Source organism: Schistocerca nitens, chromosome 9, assembly GCF_023898315.1.
Source record: "Schistocerca nitens isolate TAMUIC-IGC-003100 chromosome 9, iqSchNite1.1, whole genome shotgun sequence".
In the NCBI taxonomy this organism is placed as follows: Eukaryota; Metazoa; Arthropoda; class Insecta; order Orthoptera; family Acrididae; genus Schistocerca; species Schistocerca nitens.
The window spans coordinates 288,132,755-288,134,288 of record NC_064622.1 but is presented as its reverse complement, the minus strand read 5'-3'; the positions used below and the strand labels follow the sequence as shown (position 1 = coordinate 288,134,288).

The 1,534-nt window shown below is 45.7% G+C and overlaps 1 protein-coding gene across 1 annotated transcript; it reads left to right on the top strand.

Annotated features, from left to right (window-relative positions):
• The first annotated feature begins 811 nt into the window (after window positions 1-811).
• Window positions 812-1,267, top strand: LOC126204185 (AP-3 complex subunit sigma-like). The gene has a single exon (XM_049938589.1). The coding sequence runs from the start codon at window positions 812-814 to the stop codon at window positions 1,265-1,267; it is 456 nt and encodes a 151-aa protein (XP_049794546.1).
• Window positions 1,268-1,534: the final 267 nt, after the last annotated feature.

The following is a 1,534-nucleotide window of genomic DNA, read 5'->3' as shown; positions in this document are numbered from 1 at the left end:
TAAAAGGAAAAAGCGAAAATTACTTGACTGACTCCAGTACAATATTTTACTTGTTTTCGAGAGACTAATGATTTACGAAGTGCGTTGCAACGTGGCATTGCCATCTCTGCATAAGTACCGCCGTAATTGAACATTACAAATGAGTTTGAAAACAAAATGGCAACATTCAACTGAAACAAGGGAGAAAATTAGTCAAGAATCAAATTCTAGCAAACGAAATATATTATGGTAAACTTACTGTAATTGCTATCGCGAGAATAAATTACGGCGGCAGGACCTGTGTGGAGATAGTACCAGTAAATGTCACTAGATGACGAGACCAGAAAAAGCTTGAGAACTAAACAGAATCGTGATTATAGTCTTTTATTTGTTTAATAGTTGCCGTTGTTACATATTTTGGTCCGTGTTTCACACTTATTTTTGTTACTAAAACCCACAGTGTATTAATAACGCCAAGACAGGTCGAGGAGATCGTACTGACAACAGTCACTAAAAATACCCGGCCGATGGAAAGATTGAGTAGAATCCGAGATATGCCGAATCGCGAGATAAACTGTTCGAACTTCATGTTCAAACATGGCAGACTGCAGTTCATATATTTCTGTAGTTGATCACCATCTGTGATTTCGATGTATCGAAGCTAATGAACCTCACTGACCATCAGCAACGCCTCCTCGTGGCATAATTTGCAAGGGGAAGCTAGTCGACAGCGTTCGACTGTGGGAGGTGAACAGTACAGAAGGCAATGATAAAGTTGGTGCTAGTTTTCACCGAGAGTGGCGATCTCCGCCTTTTTAAATTGTACGACGAGATGGGAGACGGGCAGCGGCTCGTCTTAGAGAAGCAGCTGATAGCTCGCGTGCAGGAGCGCTGCAAGCACAACATGAGCGAGATATTTGACTGCGCGGACCTGCTGGGGACGGATTCACGTGGCGCGTTCCGCAGACTCGACACACTCGTAGTGTTGTTCGGGATAGACGGAGGAGAGTCGCCGCTCTACATCCTCGATCTGATAGACGCCTTCATTTACGCGCTACGCGCACACTTCGGAACACCTGACCAGCTGGTGGAACGTGCTTTCGCGCTGCGCCTGGACGAGGTGTCGCACTTGCTGGACGAGATGGTGCAGGGCGGGTTGGTGCTCGAGGCAGAGCCTGACGAGGCGGTGGCTCACCTGAGGGCCCAGTTGGACAGCGGCCCGGCAAGAAGCCAGTCTTCGTCAGTAAGCTGCTTCCTCTCGGATCTCGCCACGAAGCTCCGCAAGTGAAGCGAAAATCTATTGGTGTAATCGAAAACAATTGTATTTTCCCAGCTGCCAGAGTTTAGCAGCTTCCAGCAGACAGATAAGCACAGGCAGAACTTTTACTTAGTTATTAAAATGCGCTCTACTCAGTGTCAGCGATGCAGTTCGTTACTTATTTTCTTAATTACACTGTGATAGACTTACCAAATGTTTGCTGGTTTACTAGCTATCCTAAATTTCACTAAAGTTTTACAACGGGCCATTCATCTCTAATGTATTTTGGTAACGCTT

What these genes read in the sequence shown, in the direction of transcription:
- LOC126204185 (XM_049938589.1), top strand. Translation starts at nt 812, where the DNA reads ATGGGAGACGGGCAGCGGCTCGTCTTAGAGAAGCAGCTGATAGCTCGC.